The sequence below is a fragment of the Xenopus laevis genome, chromosome 3S (genome assembly GCF_017654675.1).
Source record: "Xenopus laevis strain J_2021 chromosome 3S, Xenopus_laevis_v10.1, whole genome shotgun sequence".
Taxonomy (NCBI): Eukaryota; Metazoa; Chordata; class Amphibia; order Anura; family Pipidae; genus Xenopus; species Xenopus laevis.
In genome coordinates this window covers 62047580-62067898 of record NC_054376.1, presented here as the reverse complement: position 1 = coordinate 62067898, position 20319 = coordinate 62047580, and the positions used below count along the sequence as shown (strand labels likewise).

Below are 20319 nucleotides of genomic sequence, written 5' to 3'. Positions count from 1 at the left end.
CGTAGTGAGATCTCTGCTTATATTTTCTAACTCATAACAGCAAAGAAAAATGGAAGAGCTGACACATCCAACTGCACCTTCCCATCCATTGGCTCAGAAGCTCGTATGAAGTAATAAGTAAAAATTAACCTTTAATAAATCATTAAAACCAAAGTCTAGTATGCAACATTAAAATTAAGGTTAGTTATAGGAGGCTGATTGTCCAGGCAATCAATGGGTTTACGGGGTAATGTGCTGTTGCACTTATATATCCAAAAAGTGACTGCTGGTCGATGGTGATCAAATGGTACATTTAAATTGTCACCATAATCAGTGTGAACGTCGATGAGGTACGCCAAAATAGGTTGCTCAACCTGACACTATATGGGAGGGATCCTGAAGTAGGTGAAGTGTTTGGCACTGTGTGGGGCATATTCCGAAGCTCACTCTGAAGCATCAAGTAGTTGCGGATGAATTTTTGCTAACTGTTGTGCTGCGACTATAATTATAATAATAATGTGTATTACATATTTTATTATCTAATAACAATGTCTTTGTGTACATATAAACTACACAATTATTTAAGGTAAGTTGTTGAAAGACATATAAGCTATACAATTATTTACTCTGGCTTTACTACTTGATGGGTCCAGGCTTGTGCCAGCCTCTTTTAAAGTTTTCTGGTCTTTATGTACATAGTTTGGCCATCCTTTTTTATTTTAAAGTTTATTTTAGAATCCTGAAAATTAAGCTTTCTAAAATAATATTTTTTTTAATTTAAAAAAATATTTTCCTATTTTACACCGTAATGAGGATAATTTTATTAAATAATTAACTCTGTATATACACCTCCCTTCCACCAGACACAAATCATGTAAATATAATATTCGTAGCAAAAAGTCATGTAGCTGTTTTATTTTATAGTAACTCTAAAGACTGAGGCACAAGAATTAAGTCATGATCTGTGATGACAATGAATCTGCTGCCACTCACCCAGTATCATTTACCATCCAAGTGAACCAAAAGCAATCCCAGGTTAGTAGCTGATTTTAATTATTGACATCCAATATGTGAGCAAAGGCTTGGATAGCTGATAAGGAATAAATATATCAGAGATAAGTCTTTGTTCATGACTGTGAACATATTTTCTATGCATATTAGACTTCCCGCCTCACAGTCTGCATACTGTAACTTGCAGTGAAGTAGTTGATAAGTTCATTCCACAGTTACTTAAGGCAGAATTAACTTTTTGGAAAACCCATGATGTCCCTTTGTGTTAAATTAGTACTAATTAATTTACAACTTTCCACTTTCTAAAAAAGAAACAAAAATAGGCTCAGAATCAGGACATTTCCTACATTTAGATCAGGGGTGTCCAAACTTTTTGCAATGAGGGCCAGATTTGGTGAGGTGAAAATATGTGGGGGCCGACCATTCAGCCTGACATTCTTTGAACCATTAACGTCATATACGTTAACACATTTATACAAGGAAAGCTGTAGCAGTAATATTTGGGCACGTTAGTGGAATGATCTGCCACTTGGTCTATACTGCTTCCTGTGTGCTGAAGGTGTTAGCAATAGACGTACTGGCACGTAGTTTACAGTACTGGCGGGTCAGTATGTCTATTGCACCTTCAGCCCTAAAGAAATATGTGAGAGTGGTGCGTCACTATGTGCCAGTACGTGTTTATTGTTAACACCTTCAGCACACAGGCAGCAGTATAGACCAGGTGGCAGATCATTTCACTAATATGCCCAAATATTACTGCTATGGCTAGGCGATTCCTGATTGCACTGTGCTGGCGGGCCGCATAATTATTCATTTCATGATGGAGGCTGAGGGCCGGTGTAAATTTGAAGACTGGCCACATTTGGCCCCCGGGCCGCACTTTGGACATGCCTTATTTAGATAATTCTTTTTTGCCTATGCCTAATTTGCTGCCAAAATCCAAAGATTCTTTGTATTTTATTTGTTTGTTATGTAAGCAGCTTTCTGTCACCAGTGTAAGCCCCCCGTCAGAAACCATGGTTTCTTTATATCTGGAAAAGAGAAATGCAACACGATTTTATTAAAGAAAATCATTTGTCTTGGTTTATTGACTCTCTGCCCTTGTAAGGCCCTTGTAGCTGCCCTGGTTGCAACAGCTATAGTCTGCTATATTTTGTTTTCCCACAAGATGGAGTAGTTGTTCACATACTGTAAGTAACAAAAACTGTGGACTCCTATCATGAAAACCATGGGGCAAATTCACTAACTTCACAGCTTCGCCGCACTTCACCAGGCGTAGTTTCGCCAGCGCTACGCAAATTCACTAAAATGCGAAGTTGAGCTCAGGGAGGTGAACGGTAGCAAAGTTGCGCTAGCGTTAATTCAACAAGCAAAGCAAAGTTACGCTAGCGATGCCTAATTTGCATACGGCGCCAAGTTAAAGTACAATGGACGTATATGTAGCACCAAATACATTACACTACACAAGCTGGGAAAGCTTCATAAAATAAAATAGAGTTGTTATTTTCCCCTATACATGTGCCCACTGTATAGTTTAGGTGCCATATGTTAGGAAATGTAGGGGGGGGAAAGAGGGTACCCCAAAAATATTTACGATCTTTTTCAGCCTATCACTCTTAAAAATGGAAAAGATGCCAGCGTTTTTTGGGAATTTTTTTTTTGAAACAATTTCAACTTTTTTTGAAGCAATCCCTATCTACTGTATTGCACTTCACCTGGTCTCAGGTGGCGAAGGCAAGTCTGGCGCAAGAGGTAATGTTCAGTAAAATGTGCAAGTTAGTGAATTAGCGTAGTTACCTCCCATTCGCCATAGTGAAACGAATTTGCACTAGCATTAGCCGATTCGCGCTTTAGTGAATTTGCCCCCATATATCAACACATCTTCCAAAATAAAAATACTCCATAGGCTACTGCAACTGATTCTCTTGAATCTAAAATAGGTAAATGTGTCAATTTTGATGACATTTCAGACCACATTTTTTTTAACTTTAATGTGGGACCCTGGCCACCAATGTGTTTTTTTGTTTAATTTAGGGGCCCTGACCACCAATTCTTTTTAACTTGTAAAGGGGGCCCTCACCGCCAATGTCATGCATTTATATGTGGGCTGCTTTGATTTTTTTTTTACTCCCAGACTGGCCCTGGTAGTAAGGGGTACTTGTCACCTTTTTGAAGCAGGAAGGACACTGGCAGCAATGGAGCTATGTCACCATAATGTGTTGTAGAGTCCCTGTAGCAGGAATTTAGGATTGTTGCCCAGGGGACTGTCATTGCTTCTAACCCTCTGCAGCCGTATTAAATACATTCTTGACAGTTAGAGCCTTTGACTGCCAACACATACAGGATACATACTTGGCAGGCTAAACATTAAACACCAGTCTCCTATGTAGCTTTATTTAGAATGTGATTAATGGAAAGTACACAGAAGGGGGATCTATTGAAAGAGTTTGGGGATAATGATGGAACTATGTGGACAGAGCTAAACTAAGCATTACTGGTACTTTCTGATGCAACATTATTAAACAGCAGGAAAGGGGAGAGGTAAATGAGCAACAAAAGAAGTGACATACATGTTACATTTTAGTAAGTAACAGGCTTTCCTGTAGCGACATCCATCCCTCAAGCTAATATGGGTTTGGTTTTAAGTCTCAAAAGGAAATGCTCTTTCACCAACATAAAATGCTCTGCTACAATTCTACTTTTTATCTATTCTTAAACTAAGAGTCGGGACTCAAAAATGGCTCTTCTTGCTTTTTAACACAGGCAGCCAGCAATATTTTGAATAACAGTTTTGATTGCCTACAGAGCTTCCGATGAACATGTGCAGTAAACTGATCACACAGGAGGGAGGACTTAAAGAACTAACCCCTGAAAATGAATATGGCTAGAAATGTCAAATTTTAAAAACTAAACCAGCATAAAGATTCAGCATATCTATATTAATACTGATCTAGGCATTCAAAGTTGTTACAGGAGTTTCCCATATTGAATTTTGTTAAGTTTTTTGTTAGAATGTGTTTTGAGCAGCTGTTAAGAAGCTTTGCTTAGGGGTGGTCGCATATTATCAAGCATAAAATTAGTTTTGCCTGTAATATAAGCTGATGCTAATTGTGCTCGTTTCTGACCTGCAGTATACTAGCTGATTTACTAATCAGCCTTATATTGTGACATTTATATGATATATACTCACAGTGTCTGACTGGCCCACCAGAATACCAGGAAAACTCCCGGAGAGTAGGAATAATAGTTTGGAAAGAGGGCATACGATATCAGGTTTTCTGGTGGGCCCTGGCATCCCAGTCCCAGCATATTGTGCTTCAGTACCTAAGTTTAGTAACTAACAGCAGCACAGATATTGTACTGAGGTTGAGAGTCTAGCCTAGAGAGACTTGGCAACACACAGTTGAGGCAGAACTTCCAACAAATATGGGCCACATTCAAATTGCCCAAAGACAGACAGAAGTGGAATTCCTCTGTTGCATGAATGAGTCTAGCAGCAGAATTTACAACAGACTGGAGTTGTGAAAAGTGACTTATTGGAATACCCTTGAGGAGTAGGTTGTGGAAGATAATAAGAGACTGCATAAGTGTTTTGGTTGTGTCTGAACTGAGATACGGTTGTATTCGGGCAAGATTTTGCAAGTGTTTGGATGTGTGATAAAAAGGACAGATGCGAGTGTAAGATAACTCTTGGGCAGCATGCCTATGTGGTCAAATGAAAGGTGATGTTAATTGTTAGTGAGATCTGAGTAGGGATGTAGCGAACGTCGGAACCCCATAGACTTCAATGGGAAGGCGAATTTTAAAAGCTAGAAAAGACATTTATGGCCAGAAAAATGATTTTAAAGTTGTTTAAAGGGTGCAACGACCTGGACAGTGGCATGCCAGAGGGGGATCAAGGGCAAAAATGTATCTGAAAAATACATTGTTGACACAGCGCTGCGTTTTGTGCTGTAAAGGGCAGAAATCACACTACATTTCTAAACTTGAGTAATAAACTGCTTTAAAACGTCCGGCGTCTACATGCCAATCAAGTCGTGTAAAGGTTACAGCCTGTTCACACGCAAAGACAAAACGCGGCGCTTACTGCAACGCAAAAAAACGCAAAGAGCTTTCATGAATGATACCGTCAAGTGAGCAAATAATAGTTTTTAATTACTAGTTGCTTGTCACCTCCAGGATGTTCGTCCTGTTGGTGGCAATATTTCTGTAGTGGTGTGTTTAGCAGTCACCGTGCTTGTGCGCACGTGCACGGTCAGGCAGAGGTAATTCAATGTACAGTGAAGTGAACCAAAAAACACTGATTCTGCAGTGTGGGCCCAGTTTTGGTCTACTTTATTGATCACCTGCGGTGACCATAAAAGATGCGATTTTGCCACTGTTGCAGAACCCTGAAAAATTAGGCATGTGTACTTTCCTGAAAAATTATGTTTTTTTTGTCGCAGCCACTGAAGCACAGAGGCCAGAAAAAATATGCCATATGAATGCTAAAAATATGAAAAAAAATTTGTCGCAGCCACTGAAGCACAGAGGCCAGAAAAAATATGCCATATAAATGCTGAAAATATGAATTTTTTTTGTCGCAGCCACTGAAGCACAGAGGCCAGAAAAAATATGCCATATGAATGCTAAAAATATGAATTTTTTTTGTCGCAGCCACTGAAGCACAGAGGCCAGAAAAAATATGCCATATGAATGCTAAAAATATGAATTTTTTTTGTCGCAGCCACTGAAGCACAGAGGCCAGAAAAAATATGCCATATAAATGCTGAAAATATGAATTTTTTTTGTCGCAGCCACTGAAGCACAGAGGCCAGAAAAACTCAGGATTTACCTGTCCAAAAAGTTTTGATTGAAATGAAACCAGTAGGGTTTGCACCCTAGTTTGTAACGGTGGCGGAGGGAGGAGGACGCTAAAGGACAGCTGTGTGTGGAGTCATGCGGCGTGCAGAGAAGGACAGCTGCATGGGGAGTCAGAACAAGTCTTCCGGCGTGCAGTAACCCTCCGAGATCCATGCCTCGTTCATTTTAATAAAGGTCAGGTAATCCACACTTTTGTGAACTAGGCGAGTTCTCTTCTCAGTTACAATCCCTCCTGCTGCACTGAAGGTCCTTTCTGAGAGGACACTTGAGGCGGGGCAAGACAAGAGGTTCATGGCAAATTGTGACAGCTCTGGCCACAGATCAAGCCTGCGCACCCAATAGTCCAGGGGTTCATCGCTCCTCAGAGTGTCGATATCTGCAGTTAATGCCAGGTAGTCCGCTACCTGCCGGTCGAGGCGTTCTTTGAGGGTGGATCCCGAAGGGTTCTGGTGCTGCCTTGGACTGAAAAACCTTTGCATGTCTGACGTTACAGAGTGGCCAAAGTGCATTGTCCTTGCAGGTGCGCTCGTGGCAGGATTACTGGCACCTCTGCCCCTGGAATGTTGATGAGTTCCTGAAGTGACATCACCCTTAAAAGAATTGTACAACATGTTTTGCAGGCTGGTTTGTAAATGCAGCATCCTTTCGGACTTGTGGTACGTTGGTAACATTTCTGCGACTTTATGCTTGTACCGAGGGTCTAGTAGCGTTGCGACCCAGTACAGGTCCTTCTCCTTAAGCCTCTTGATACGGGGGTCCTTCAACAGGCATGACAGCATGAAAGACCCCATTCTCACAAGGTTGGATGCAGAGGTATCCATCTCCGCTTCCTCGTTATCATCCACGGTCTCATCCACGGTCTCCTCCCCCCAGCCACGTACAAGACCAGGGGTCCCCAAAAGGTCACCACAAGCCCCCTGGGAAGCCTGCTCCTGTTGGTCCTCCTCCTCCACAAAGCCACCTTCCTCCTCTGACTCCACTTCTGACACCTCTCCCTGCGTTGCAGCAGGTGCCTGGGCTCGTTCTGGTGATTCCGACCAGAAATCGTGCGCTTCCTGCTCCTCGTCACGCTGGTCTACAGCCTCATCTGTCACTCGTCGCACGGCACGCTCCAGGAAGAAAGCAAAGGGTATTAGGTCGCTGATGGTGCCTTCGGTGCGACTGACCATGTTTGTAACCTCTTCAAAAGGGCACATGAGCCTGCAGGCATCGCGCATAAGCACCCAGTAACGGGGGAAAAATATCCCCAGCTCTGCATATCCAGTCCTACCACCCAGTTCAAACAGGTATTCATTGACGGCTCTTTGTTGTTGCAGCAGACGTTCCAACATGAGGAGCGTTGAATTCCAGCGAGTCTGGCTGTCGCAAATTAAACGCCTGACTGGCATGTTGTACCGCTGCTGAATGTCAGCAAGGCGTGCCATGGCTGTGTAGGAACGTCTGAAATGGGCCGACACCTTCCTGGACTGCCTGAGAATGTCCTGGAATCCTGGGTACTTCGAGACAAAACGTTGGACTATTAAATTCAGAACATGTGCCATGCAGGGCACATGTGTTAAATTGCCCAGTCTCAGTGCTGCCAACAGATTGCTTCCGTTGTCACACACCACTTTTCCGATCTGTCCGACATGACAGGAGTACAGATCCGTTATGGTTTCTGCTTTCCAGGCACGTCATCCCCAAGACAGCATGACAACGGCGTACCTGGCACGTCGAATAGCCTAGGGGGAGCTGGGGGTGCACAGGTGTGGAGGAGGAAGACCCAGCAGCAGAGGAGGAGGAAGCAGAGGAAGAAGACGAGGTAGAGAGCGAAGGAGGAGTAGAGGTGGTGGCAGAACCACGTGCAATCCGTGGCGGTGACACCAACTCCACTGTTGTTGTTGAGCCACGCATTCCCTGCTTCCCAGCCATAAGCAAGTTCACCCAGTGGGCAGTGTAGGTGACATACCTGCCCTGACCATGCTTGGAGGACCATGCGTCAGTAGTCATATGGACCTTTGCCCCAACACTAAGTGACAGAGATGCGGTGACTTGGCTCTGCACATGGTGGTACAGGTGTGGTATTCCCTTCTTGGAGAAAAAATTGCGGCTGGGTACCTTCCACTGCGGTGTCCCAATTGCTACAAATTTGCGGAAGGCCTCAGAGTCCACCAGCTGGTATGGTAAAAGCTGGCGGGCTAAGAGTGCAGACAAGCCAGCTGTCAGACGCCGGGCAAGGGGGTGACTCGCAGACATTAGCTTCTTACGCTCAAACATGGCCCTCACAGAAACTTGGCTGGGGGCAGATGACTGGGAACTGGTGGTCAAGGTGGAAGGCGGAGTGGAGGGTGGTTCAGACGGGTCAAGGACAGCAGAGGTAGAGCAGTAAGATGCTGGACCAGAAGGAGGGTGGCTTTTAGTTTGTCTGCTGCCTTTGAGGTGTTGCTCCCATAGTGCTTTGTGCTTGCCGTTCATGTGCCTTCGCATAGAAGTTGTACCTATGTGGGTGTTGGGCTTCCCAAGACTCAGTTTCTGACTGCACTCATTGCAAATTACAACGCTTTTGTCAGAGGCACACACATTAAAAAACACACTGCTGAGCTTTTTGAAGCTGGCAATCTGGCGGTAACAGTAGAAGTTGGCGGCAATGGCGGGTGCATTGGCCGGCTGACCACAGGTGCCGATACATGTTGTTGCCCTACTGTTCCCTGCGAGCTGTCCTCCCTGCTTCTTCTAAGTCTTATTCTCCTCCTGCCTCTCTGACTCTCCGTCTCTCCATCTGAACTATCCTCCTCTTGCTCTCTTCTACTGGGCACCCACAAAACATCAATCTCCTCATCATCATTCTCCTCAGATGCATCAATTTCTTCTAACAGCTCACAGAAGGAAGCAGCAGCGGGGACCTCCTCATCACTCATTATGTCCATCTCTGTTGTGTTGTCTGCCAGAATTATATCTGGTGTAACGTCCTCATCTCCTTCATCTTCTTCTGCCAATAATGGTTGCGCATCACTCAGTTCAAGAAACTCATGTGTAAATAACTCCTCTGACTCCAGTGAAGAAGGGGCGCCGGTGGTGGAGGAAGTGTTACGTGGGGTGCCCATAGCAGAGGAGGATGAGGATGTTGTGGCAAAGTTAGAAACGGTAGAGGATGGGGTGTGCTGTGTAAGCCAGTCAACTACCTCTTCAGCATTTTGGGAGTTCAGGGTAATTGCCTTTGTAAAACTGGGCAATTTCCTAGGGCCACAGGATAGCATAGCAGCACGGCCCTAGTGCCTCTGCGTGGCGGCCTGCCTTTGCCTGGCATTTTTTTTAAAACAACAACAACAACTCAGGTGGTGTTTCTGGAGACGGTATTATTATTGATATTTAGACAGAATGGGAAAAAGCTCACACAGCTAGGCGGCAGTTGTTTGAAGAACACACTGGGCAAACAATGTCTGCAAGGTCAACGTATACACTACAGCAGTGGATACGGAATATATTATTGCTGCTTGAAAAACGTCACTCAGGTGGTGTTTCTGGAGACGGTATTATTATTGATATTTAGACAGAATGTGAACAAGCTCACACAGCTAGGCGGCAGTTGTTTGAAGAACACACTGGGCAAACAATGTCTGCAAGGTCAACGTATACACTACAGCAGTGGATACGGAATATATTATTGCTGCTTGGAAAACGTCACTCAGGTGGTGTTTCTGGAGACGGTATTATTATTGATATTTAGACAGAATGTGAACAAGCTCACACAGCTAGGTGGCAGTTGTTTGAAGAACACACTGGGCAAACAATGTCTGCAAGGTCAACGTATACACTACAGCAGTGGATACGGAATATATTATTGCTGCTTGAAAAACGTCACTCAGGTGGTGTTTCTGGAGACGGTATTATTATTGATATTTAGACAGAATGTGAAAAAGCTCACACAGCTAGGCGGCAGTTGTTTGAAGAACACACTGGGCAAACAATGTCTGCAAGGTCAACGTATACACTACAGCAGTGGATACGGAATATATTATTGCTGCTTGAAAAACGTCACTCAGGTGGTGTTTCTGGAGACGGTATTATTATTGATATTTAGACAGAATGTGAAAAAGCTCACACAGCTAGGCGGCAGTTGTTTGAAGAACACACTGGGCAAACAATGTCTGCAAGGTCAACGTATACACTACAGCAGTGGATACGGAATATATTATTGCTGCTTGGAAAACGTCACTCAGGTGGTGTTTCTGGAGACGGTATTATTATTGATATTTAGACAGAATGTGAAAAAGCTCACACAGCTAGGCGGCAGTTGTTTGAAGAACACACTGGGCAAACAATGTCTGCAAGGTCAACGTATACACTACAGCAGTGGATACGGAATATATTATTGCTGCTTGAAAAACGTCACTCAGGTGGTGTTTCTGGAGACGGTATTATTATTGATATTTAGACAGAATGTGAAAAAGCTCACACAGCTAGGCGGCAGTTGTTTGAAGAATACACTGGGCAAACAATGTCTGCAAGGTCAACGTATACACTACAGCAGTGGATACGGAATATATTATTGCTGCTTGAAAAACGTCACTCAGGTGGTGTTTCTGGAGACGGTATTATTATTGATATTTAGACAGAATGTGAACAAGCTCACACAGCTAGGCGGCAGTTGTTTGAAGAACACACTGGGCAAACAATGTCTGCAAGGTCAACGTATACACTACAGCAGTGGATACGGAATATATTATTGCTGCTTGAAAAATGTCACTCAGGTGGTGTTTCTGGAGACGGTATTATTATTGATATTTAGACAGAATGTGAAAAAGCTCACACAGCTAGGCGGCAGTTGTTTGAAGAACACACTGGGCAAACAATGTCTGCAAGGTCAACGTATACGCTACAGCAGTGGATACGGAATATATTATTGCTGCTTGAAAAACGTCACTCAGGTGGTGTTTCTGGAGACGGTATTATTATTGATATTTAGACAGAATGTGAACAAGCTCACACAGCTAGGCGGCAGTTGTTTGAAGAACACACTGGGCAAACAATGTCTGCAAGGTCAACGTATACACTACAGCAGTGGATACGGAATATATTATTGCTGCTTGAAAAATGTCACTCAGGTGGTGTTTCTGGAGACGGTATTATTATTGATATTTAGACAGAATGTGAAAAAGCTCACACAGCTAGGCGGCAGTTGTTTGAAGAACACACTGGGCAAACAATGTCTGCAAGGTCAACGTATACACTACAGCAGTGGATACGGAATATATTATTGCTGCTTGGAAAACGTCACTCAGGTGGTGTTTCTGGAGACGGTATTATTATTGATATTTAGACAGAATGTGAACAAGCTCACACAGCTAGGTGGCAGTTGTTTGAAGAACACACTGGGCAAACAATGCCTGCAAGTGCACTACTATTGGTGCACTACTATGAAGAACAGCAAACAGCACTGGACACGTTAAAGAACAGTAAGATAAGTAAAATAAAAAAAATATATTAAAAAAAAAAATTACTCTGGTTGGTGCTGAACTACTAGGAGCAGCACACCAGTCCCACTCCCCAACACAGCTAGACTAATAGCACTGGGCTCTTATAGTAGCAAAGTAAAAAAACAAAAAAGAAAATAAAAGCAGTCCTTACAAGGACTATTGGGTTACAGGCAGCAGTCAGCAGATGAGAGATCAGCAGCAGGACAGCTGCCCACAGCAGCTACATACAGAGCACTGCAGTAGAAGGTAGATTACTAGCCAGCAAAGCTACCTAACCTAAAATGTCCCTCAAATCCCTGCAGAGTTCTGTCCCTACAATACAGAGCAGTATCAAGTAGATTACTAGCCAGCAAAGTTACTATCAACTGTCCCTCAAATCACTCAACAGCTCTCTCCCTACACTAGCTCTTCCAAGCACACACAGGCAGAATGAAAAAACGCTGCAGGGCTTCAGTTTATATATGGAAGGGGAGTGGTCCAGGGGGTGTGGGGGTGGTCCAGGAGGGAGAGCTTCCTGATTGGCTTCCATGTATCTGCTGGTCTGGGGTGAGAGGTCAAAAATAAGCGCCAGCTAAGGCGAACCCAAATTGGCGAACGTCGCGCGACGTTCGCGAACATTCGGCGGACGCGAACAGTCGATGTTCGCGCGAATTAGTTCGCGGGCGAACAGTCCGCGACATCCCTAGATCTGAGGGGCAGGGGAACATCTTGGAGGAAATATAATGAGTTCTGTTTTGGAAAGATTCAGTTTCAGGTGGCGGTGAGACATCTAGGAGACAGCAGAAAGGCAGTCTGTAACTTGGGAAAATACAGAAGGAGAGAGATCAGGAGTAGACAAGTAGAGTTGGGGGTCATCAGTATAAAGGTAATAATAAAGTCCAAATGAATGAATGAATGAATACATTTTTCTAGAGAAGTAGTATAGAGTGAGAACAGCAGAGGGCCAAAGACAGAGCCTTGAGGAACTCCAACAGAGAGAGGGAATGTATTAGAAGTTGATTTAGAGAAGGCACCTTAAAAGGAAAGATCACAGAGATAAGATGTAAACCATGAAAGAGCAGTGTCACAAATGCCAGCTGAGTATAGAATGTCTTGTAAGAGTGGGTAGTCAAAGGCTACAGAGAGATCTAAAAGGATGAGAATGAATAATGACCTTTAAGAGAAGATCATTGGTTACTTTGGTGAGTGCAGTTTTAGTTGAGTGTGTTTGGCAGAAGTCCTATTGCAGGGGGTTAAGGTCAAAGGAGTGCAAAGTGAATGTGAGCGGACTGTAAGATAATCTAAGATTGTTGTTTGATAATATGCTCAGTCTAATGAGATCGATTTTTTCTTTAGCGAAATGAGCAAGATCTTGGGCAGTTACATTAATGGATCAAGGGTGAGATGGGGGGGCATAGTAGTGAGTTAAATGTGGTGAACAGTTGCAGTTTAGAGAATAAAGAGGAGATTAAAGAAGAGAAGTACTGTACTTTGGCTATTGATAGAGCTTAATTGTAGCAGGATAGCATGAAGTTGGAGTGGATGAAGTCAGAATCAGTTTGTGACATTCTCCACTGTCGTTCAGCTGATCTACTATGTGGATAGATTTTGGAGTGCAGAGGATATATGGAGAACAATGGAGGAGACAGAGAAAGAAAAAGAAGGCAATCAATTTAAATATAGTTAAATGGTATAACCAGGCTTATCTTGTTTATTGAAATAATGATGTCTGGTTGAGATGTCCAATGTTTGCATAATGTGCCTAGGAAGGCAGCTTTAAGGGGGAGGCCCTGGAATGCCTATATGGTTAAAAAAAAAAAACTTTCAGAGAAAGCCCCAGTTACCCTGCTGCTGGATACAATACTATCAATCCAGCTGAAGAGATTGGAGTTACCCTAGCGGAGTACAGCAGTGTGACTACCCATCTGCCAACGTCATGCAAAGGAGTGCTCACAGGTCTGGTGCCTAGGGTAGCACCAGACCTGAATACGGGTTAATAAATATAAAGCACTTCATTTTTTGACTTTTGCTTTAAACAGAGCTAATATGTATGTAGTGCTGTATATTAAAACAATACATTAATTGAACAGAGGGCTATATACAATAACAAACTAAAAAGAGATAGAAGTGTTAAGAGATAAGAGGGAGGAGGCTGTGTAGTGCATAACATTGGCGTTACTACAGAGGAAGCAGACCTGCGGCTGCAGGGGTCCCGGGAGGTATAGGGGGGCCCATGAAGCCCTAATTAATGAGAAATTTCAACATATATTGGTAAAACAAGGCAACCTATGGATATGTTGGGGGCCCTAAAACTAATTTACTGCAGGGCCCAGTAACATCTAGTTACGCCTCTGGTGTGCCTCTTTTTTTTGTCACCTGAATACTAACCTATAGGAACCATTCAGTATTAGCTTTGTTTGGCTAGCTGCAGGAAGTTAAGTTAAAACAAAAATGTGATTGGATGCCATGGGTTACTGCACTAGTGAGCTCAACACAATTATGAGAGATAAATGTTAGAGCATTCATGTTGCAAAAAGTTGTGTAATCAATACCCATGGAAGGAAAATTGGGGTATATTTACTGTAAAAATTGGTCTATATTTACTGTATAAATGCACTAAGCCAACTCTGTCTGTTCACTAACAGATTTTAAAATAGAATGCAAACTGCATCTCTTGTTATGGACTTCCTGTCCAGGGTAGTTTCTTCTGTTGGCTTAACCAATCTTTTTTACACAACGTAGAGCTTTGCAAGCTTTCCGGGAACTGCTATAACTCTCCTGCTGGCTCAGTCATCAGATCGGTGACTTCCTGTGCTCATTGCAGCTTGTTCTTCTTAGCTTGAGAGTGCTGCACCAAATGACGGAAAATACCTGCTGAAGTGAAACTGTCAGCTTTCTTTCTTCTCCACACATCATGAACATGTAGGCTGGGAGAGAGTGATGTTACACACAAGTAGATACTTATAATCTGAAAGTGCAAACAATAAAGGGCTTTGCCTTATTTGAATTGGTGACATCCAAAGACCTGTAAGGATACGTGAGACATAAGGGTAAAAAATGAAGTAACAGGAAGACTGAATTGAAGCAGCGGATCTTTGGTTCTTCTTCCTCGAACAGTGAGATTTTGTTTACATAGGCACCTGCTAGTCAAAATAGAGACTGATTGATCCCCTGAGAAAATGACAGGGCAGGAGTTTAAGAATGCTTTCTGGGTAAGTCTTTTACTTCTAGAATGTATTTGTGCTCAACAAAAAGTTGTGGAATGCCCTACCAGGTGATGATGTGGTGGCAGTTTCTATTAATGCCTTGGCTTGGATGATTTCTTAGAAAAGAATAATATCCAAGGCTATAATGATTGCAACAGCTACAGTAAATGTAGTATATGAATCAGTATGCAGTGTAAATATGTGAGTGTAAAGATAGAACTGTCATCTTTTGCAACGCTTCTTATTGTAACTTATTTGTACATCATCACTGCAATATACTCAACAATGTACACTATTTGTCCAATACAAACCACACACACATACAAACTTTTATCTTATAGATGCAAACTCATAATCGAATACCATTTTACACCCCAGGCTATCAAGTGATTTCCTTATTCAGTGTACTCTGTCCCTATATACTGCAACATTTTGATTACCTTATGTATTTCTGAAGCAGTGCTGAGCTGTAACTGCTGTTAAGTCAAAATTTGCAAATACGGATGACTGATAAATGTGGATATACATCCTTAACATACTTGTGGTATTAGTGAGCACTGTTAAAACCCACTTTCACTTCCCAAGTGTTACTACAGGTCTGCAGAAAAAACAATGGTATTCATTTACCAAAAGAAAGTTTCCCATTCAGTAGTGTGTTCAGTCTAGCAGTACTAACTTGAGTTATGGTTTTTAGGTAAATTATTGTTGTGCAGGGCAGGGCAGACCAAAAATGTAGTAAAATGAAGACTGAAATGAAGAGGCTGATATTTGACTCTGCCGTGGAACTTGTTAACTTGTCAACAGAGCCAGGCCAAGGTATGCAAAGTGTGCATATAAGTAAGAAAAAGAATCAAATATTGAGCTCATCCGCAAGGTTGTATTACAAAATATCCAACTTATAGCAACAAATGGAGTAATAAAGTAGCACACGGACAACCTGAGTGCTAACCCTTTCACCCCGGCAACCCAGTTCTGATGGCTGAATCCATAAAGTGTTTTCACCCTGACATAACTGAATTAAATTAAAATATAACCTTTATCATATCTGTTAGATAAAAACCAAATGCGCAGAACCATAATACAATCCAAATATATAACAAACTCACTGCATATCAAATGTCCACACAGTGCTGGAGAGTGTCCTTAAAAAACATATATACTAAAAAAACTGCATGAGGTGGAAAGTGGACACACACTAATTATCTGCCAAGTCTAACCAGTATGTATTAAACTGCTTCCATTTGCCGTGTATTCTATAAGTTCAGAGAGCCCCCTCCCTTCCATTCTTTCCCATTCGGCAAAAACCTGCCTGTCTACGATGGGAACGGTAGAAGCTGATCTTGCCACCGTCCACCTATGCCGCCCTACGCATTTTGCATTGTTAATGGCTTTATCAGGTGCATAAGTGGTGTGCGCTCATTTCTTTGACAATTAAAAATGTTCTATTCGGCATCCATTCCGGCGTGGTACTTCAGCCTTCAGCTGCTTCACTTCCAGTTAAGCCGTCCACTAGGCACTGTTGCAGCTCAAATGTAGTGTGCATGTGTTGCCCTTATTTGCACAATGCTTCCCTTGTGCCTACGTTGCCAGTTTATTATTGGCTATGATTTCTAAAACCTTCACCTTACCTAAGGTTACAAATCAAACTTCAACTGTTATTTAATACAATGTACAGAATACAATTCATGTACAGAATACAATTCATGTTCCCTAACAACCCCCAGCTTGGAGGGGAAAGCTTAGTTCCTGAATCCTTTATTTAAGTGAATCCTTCATTTAAGCTGTTCGGGCTTTACTGTTCATTGAATATATCCACTGTGCTTCCTGCTGTAATAATTTTACATCTCCTATTCTAGTTTTATATCTATTCTTTTATATCTATATACAGCCTGCCTAACTGCTAGTTGATCCAGAAGGCCCAGAGACTGTTCCAGAACAGCCCCCCCTCCCCATCATGTATAGCACCCCACCCAAGGCCCAGCTGCAGCCCAGATAGTCTGATAGAACTATTAAATGTCGATCTGAAAAAAAAACCTCCACTTGTCAGTTGCAGTTACTGTATTTGACCCTATGTACCTGTGCCAGCAGCCATCATCCAAACACAATTAATAAACCCCTGATTGTCCCTTGTAACTGTGCCAGCAGTTCTGTGTTTTTTGCGTAATCCACACCAGTGCACCAGGTCTTTGCTAATTATCCCCTCTGCCCAGCCATTGTAATGACATAAAATATATGCATGCAGGGGTCCCCAGTGTTTTTATTTTACCCGTGAGCCACATTTAAATATAAAAAAAAGTTGGAGAACAGCATGAGCATGCAAAAAGTTCCCGAGGATGCCAAATATGGGCTATGATTTTTCTATTGGTAGCCCTTATTTGAACTTTCAGTTTACAGTAGGATCTGTATGGCAGCACACCTGGTTTTTATGCAATTAAAACTTGCCTCTAAGTCAGAAATTCAAAATTAAGCACCTACTTTGAGGCCACTGAGAGCAACAAGGGGTTGGAGAGCAACATGTTGCTCACAAGCCTCTGGTTGAGGATCACTGGTCTAATTGAATGTTAAACTCACAAAAGTGAAAATTTAATATAAGCTTCCTCATACTGAAGTAAGAAACATTCTAAATACAATCAATTAAATATTCAGCATTGTTTCTGAAATAATCAAGTTTATATTCACTATTCCCCAGTATCTGTTTCTCTTCATTCTGTCTTCATGCAGCAGTTGGTTGTCTGATGAATGATCCAATATATCTTATAGGGGGGAGGGTTGTTAGAGCTCACTCAGATAACTGATTACAGTACAAACAAAATGTAACAAAATAACTGCCTATTCCACAAATCTTGCATGTAGAGAGACAGGGTTTCTGATGATTTAAATAGTGAGCTCTAATACATCTTCTAGGCAAAAGGAGCCCCCTATAAGATATATTGGATAATTCATCTGACACCCAACTCATGAATGAAGACAGAATGAGGAGAAACAGATGCTGAGAGAGGTATAGTGAAGATAAACTTGATTATTTCAGAAACGGTACAGAATTTTTAATTGATTGTATTTAGAAAGTTTCTTATTTCAGTATGCTAACGCTAATATTACATTTTCATGATACTTCCCCTTTAAATATATAAACATTTTCTAATTCTAAATACATGCATAACCAAACAGGAAGTGGCTGTTTCCATTGTAAGCCCTAAAGAAAGCCCCACCTCAGTTCTTTGGGGCTTGTGGTTTGAGTACTGGTTTAAGGGAACTGGAGCTGTAAACTAATGTCTATTTGTTGGTTGCTACTGGCAGCTGTACATTTCTATATTTGTAGATCAGCCCCTGTGTTTCAGTTATTTAAACAAACGGCATGCCTGAACCAATGGAAATCAAGTTAGATGACAGAGAATAAATGTGAACAAATATGTACTATCCAAACATTACACCAGTGGCTTTTCAGCCATTTAGCTGTTTTGTGGTGGCTTGCCTGGCACCATGTTTGCCATTGACAGAGAATTTACCATTTCATCTGCCTTAAAAAGTGCCAATTATCAATGAAATCTCCTAGCACGCCTTCCCTATACCTCCTGAATGAAGCACAACAGCTTGCCAGCATTCAGATGTAAACTTACTACTGAGGCTCAAAGAGTTTTGCCTGGCAACACTAAATGCTACGAAGGGAGACAAGGTGCATCGTGAACAAAAGTATTTTGCCTTTCCTTTGTAAAAAAGCTCTATACTCTTTTATTAGCAGCTAGTGATATCACTTGTATCACATTACTCCCTGAACACTAGAGATATCCTCATACAAGATAAAGTGTAATATAAGAAATAATGTAACTGTGAAATGTAGTTTTTTAATCCCCTGTATAGGTTTGCCATTATTTTAGGTTAAGGTTTAAATATAACACTTGTTTGAGATGGTCAAATGTGTAAACTGACATGACATATTGTTTGTAATGCGATAATGATACATTGCTAACTTTACTCAATGTTGAAACATGTATACTTTATTATCAAAACTAATGAAGAGATATGATAAAAAATGTATAACTGGAAAACAAGTTTCATAAAATTGTCAATAAGTTACAGAAAGTACCTTCTCTAACAAGGCATGATGGTAACTGCCTCACATAAGCTGCCTTATCTTATTTCCAGACCTGTGATAAATGAGACATAAAAATATATTTTTGAGTTAGAAGAGAATTTCCACTGCCCCCCTCACCGCAGACTATATTTTCCATTTTAGTGTATGAAAAAATGAATTTCACACATTTTATTTTTGAAAATATTCTTTCTGTTCTAAATCTTAGACGTAATGGAAACTGTGCAACACACGCATATAGAATCCTACGAAACAACATTTCATATGACTTTTGGAGTGTGTGTGTGTGTGTGTGTGGGCTTAGAATAATCGTCCCAACAATTTTCGTAACATGGCAATTGGCCATTTAGTTGACCAGTTAGAAAAATTCTGTCAGATAATCATAATATCTGATATTGAGCAAACAGAATCTCAAATTGCACTCAGTATATATATATATCAATTCATTACATTTTATTAAAAAGATGTACATTAATTAACCAATAGAAAAAAGGGGAAGGGCATTGAAAGCAATATGCAAATAAGAGAAAAGCCATCCAAGGGCACATAGTAGATGATTCCAAATTAATAACACATTGTGAAAAAATAAGAAATATTTGAGGAGAATGTTGTAGAAAAAATATATACATATATATGCACAATAGAGGAAATTAACAACTCATTATGGAAAGATAAGGATTGTTAGAGGAAAATGTTGGAATAATGGAAAAATGGAATGGAAAAAATATTTAATAAGTTACACACACACACACACACATATATAATTTTTTTTTTTCATATGTATATGGTCCTCACTGGCGTCTTACTTCAAGTGGTGTAGTAAATTTAGATTGTCCATGTATCAGTATTCCAGGTTTCTTAATTCTGACTAAAGATCCAGGCTGAAAATGTACTTCTCTTTTCTGTCAGTATAAGCCTTGCATTTGGCTTGTTGACGTTTCACAATGTCAACAGTAGATGATTTTGTAGGCACATTATTTTGTGGAAGTTTGATGTCTGCAACATGTAACTTAGTGCGCATCTGTCTGCCATGTAATAATTCAGCAGGAGATGATTGGGTTGTTGCATTGTGCGTTCCATTGTAGTTATGTAGGAACTCTGTTGTAAATACTTTCCAAGATTCCTCCCAGTAAGATTTGCTGTCTGTAGTGCTTCTTTCAGACTTCTGTTGAATTCTGTTGAATAGCTCGATCTTCAGTGTATTTGGTAATACACTGAAGATTTCCTATGCACAATATTCCTCTCTTTCAGAAAGGATTCAAACTCATACTGTATGATATGAGACAAACTGTGGTCTGTTGTCTGATATTAACTCCTTTGGATTACCTTGTCTGCTGAAGACTGTAGACAGAAATGTTATTACTGTAGCTGATGTTATATGAGAAACAAATGCAATATCAGGCCATTTACTGTAATAGTCTATCAAGGTTATAGCAAATCTACAATCTATAGGAGAATCTGTAAAAGGATGGTACTGGTTTTACATCTGGTCTCAACTTAACTTTGTGTATAAATTACACAACCCAGTGAAATGTTGCTTTGTGGTGACATTTTAGACACTGGCTGTGTGGCAGGCACTGGTGCTGTAGTAATGAGACCATCAACTAATTGTAGGTTTAAAGCAGCAAAGAGATCCCTTCCAAGTATAGCAGTACCCTTATTCACAATTAGTGATGGGCGAATTTGCGCCGTTTCGCTTCGCCGAAAAATTCGCGAATTTCGCGCGAAATTCGTG

At 41.3% G+C, this 20319-nt stretch overlaps 1 protein-coding gene across 3 annotated transcripts in view; it reads left to right on the top strand.

Annotated features, from left to right (window-relative positions):
• pstpip1.S (proline-serine-threonine phosphatase interacting protein 1 S homeolog) overlaps positions 1–20319 on the top strand; it is a 69038-nt gene that overhangs the window by 15394 nt on the left and 33325 nt on the right. For 2 of the 3 annotated variants that reach the window (XM_041587668.1, XM_018254340.2), the window contains one exon: positions 904–1014. In XM_041587668.1, coding sequence (XP_041443602.1) covers positions 937–1014 — 78 coding nt within the window. In that variant the 5' untranslated portion in view covers positions 904–936. 3 annotated transcript variants of the gene reach the window in all.